Here is a 334-nt window from a genome sequence, read left to right on the forward strand (position 1 = left end):
TTACATATTCAATCAAAAAATTCCAGTCTAGCACTCTAACTTTTATTATCAGTGAATCACTTTCAGTATTCATTCACTCGAACATGAACAGGAAAAACCTTCACCTTGATTCAATAATGCACTTCTGTCGACCCCTGTACCTCCTACTTCAGCCAGCTGTAAGCCCAAGGGATCCTAGAACATCAGTAATCCACAGTCACCAATACATAGGAATGGACTTTCCAGAGAGTAAGTTCTAGTTCTAGCATCAAATTATTTTTGTCTTATACCTGGACTGGTCTCCTTCAAATAAAAAGAAATAATAATAATTTGTGTTCATATACATAAAAGACAC

General features: G+C 35.6%; 1 protein-coding gene across 3 annotated transcripts in view; it reads right to left on the bottom strand.

The window, feature by feature from the left end:
• The window catches only part of LOC119591347 (cyclin-D-binding Myb-like transcription factor 1), an 11382-nt gene that overhangs the window by 1930 nt on the left and 9118 nt on the right, over positions 1-334 (bottom strand). For all 3 annotated transcript variants that reach the window (XM_037940080.1, XM_037940082.1, XM_037940081.1), the window contains exon 13: positions 105-174. In XM_037940080.1, coding sequence (XP_037796008.1) covers positions 105-174 — 70 coding nt within the window. The remainder of the gene's footprint in view (positions 1-104; positions 175-334) is intronic.

Source organism: Penaeus monodon, chromosome 28 (assembly GCF_015228065.2).
Source record: "Penaeus monodon isolate SGIC_2016 chromosome 28, NSTDA_Pmon_1, whole genome shotgun sequence".
NCBI lineage: Eukaryota > Metazoa > Arthropoda > Malacostraca > Decapoda > Penaeidae > Penaeus > Penaeus monodon.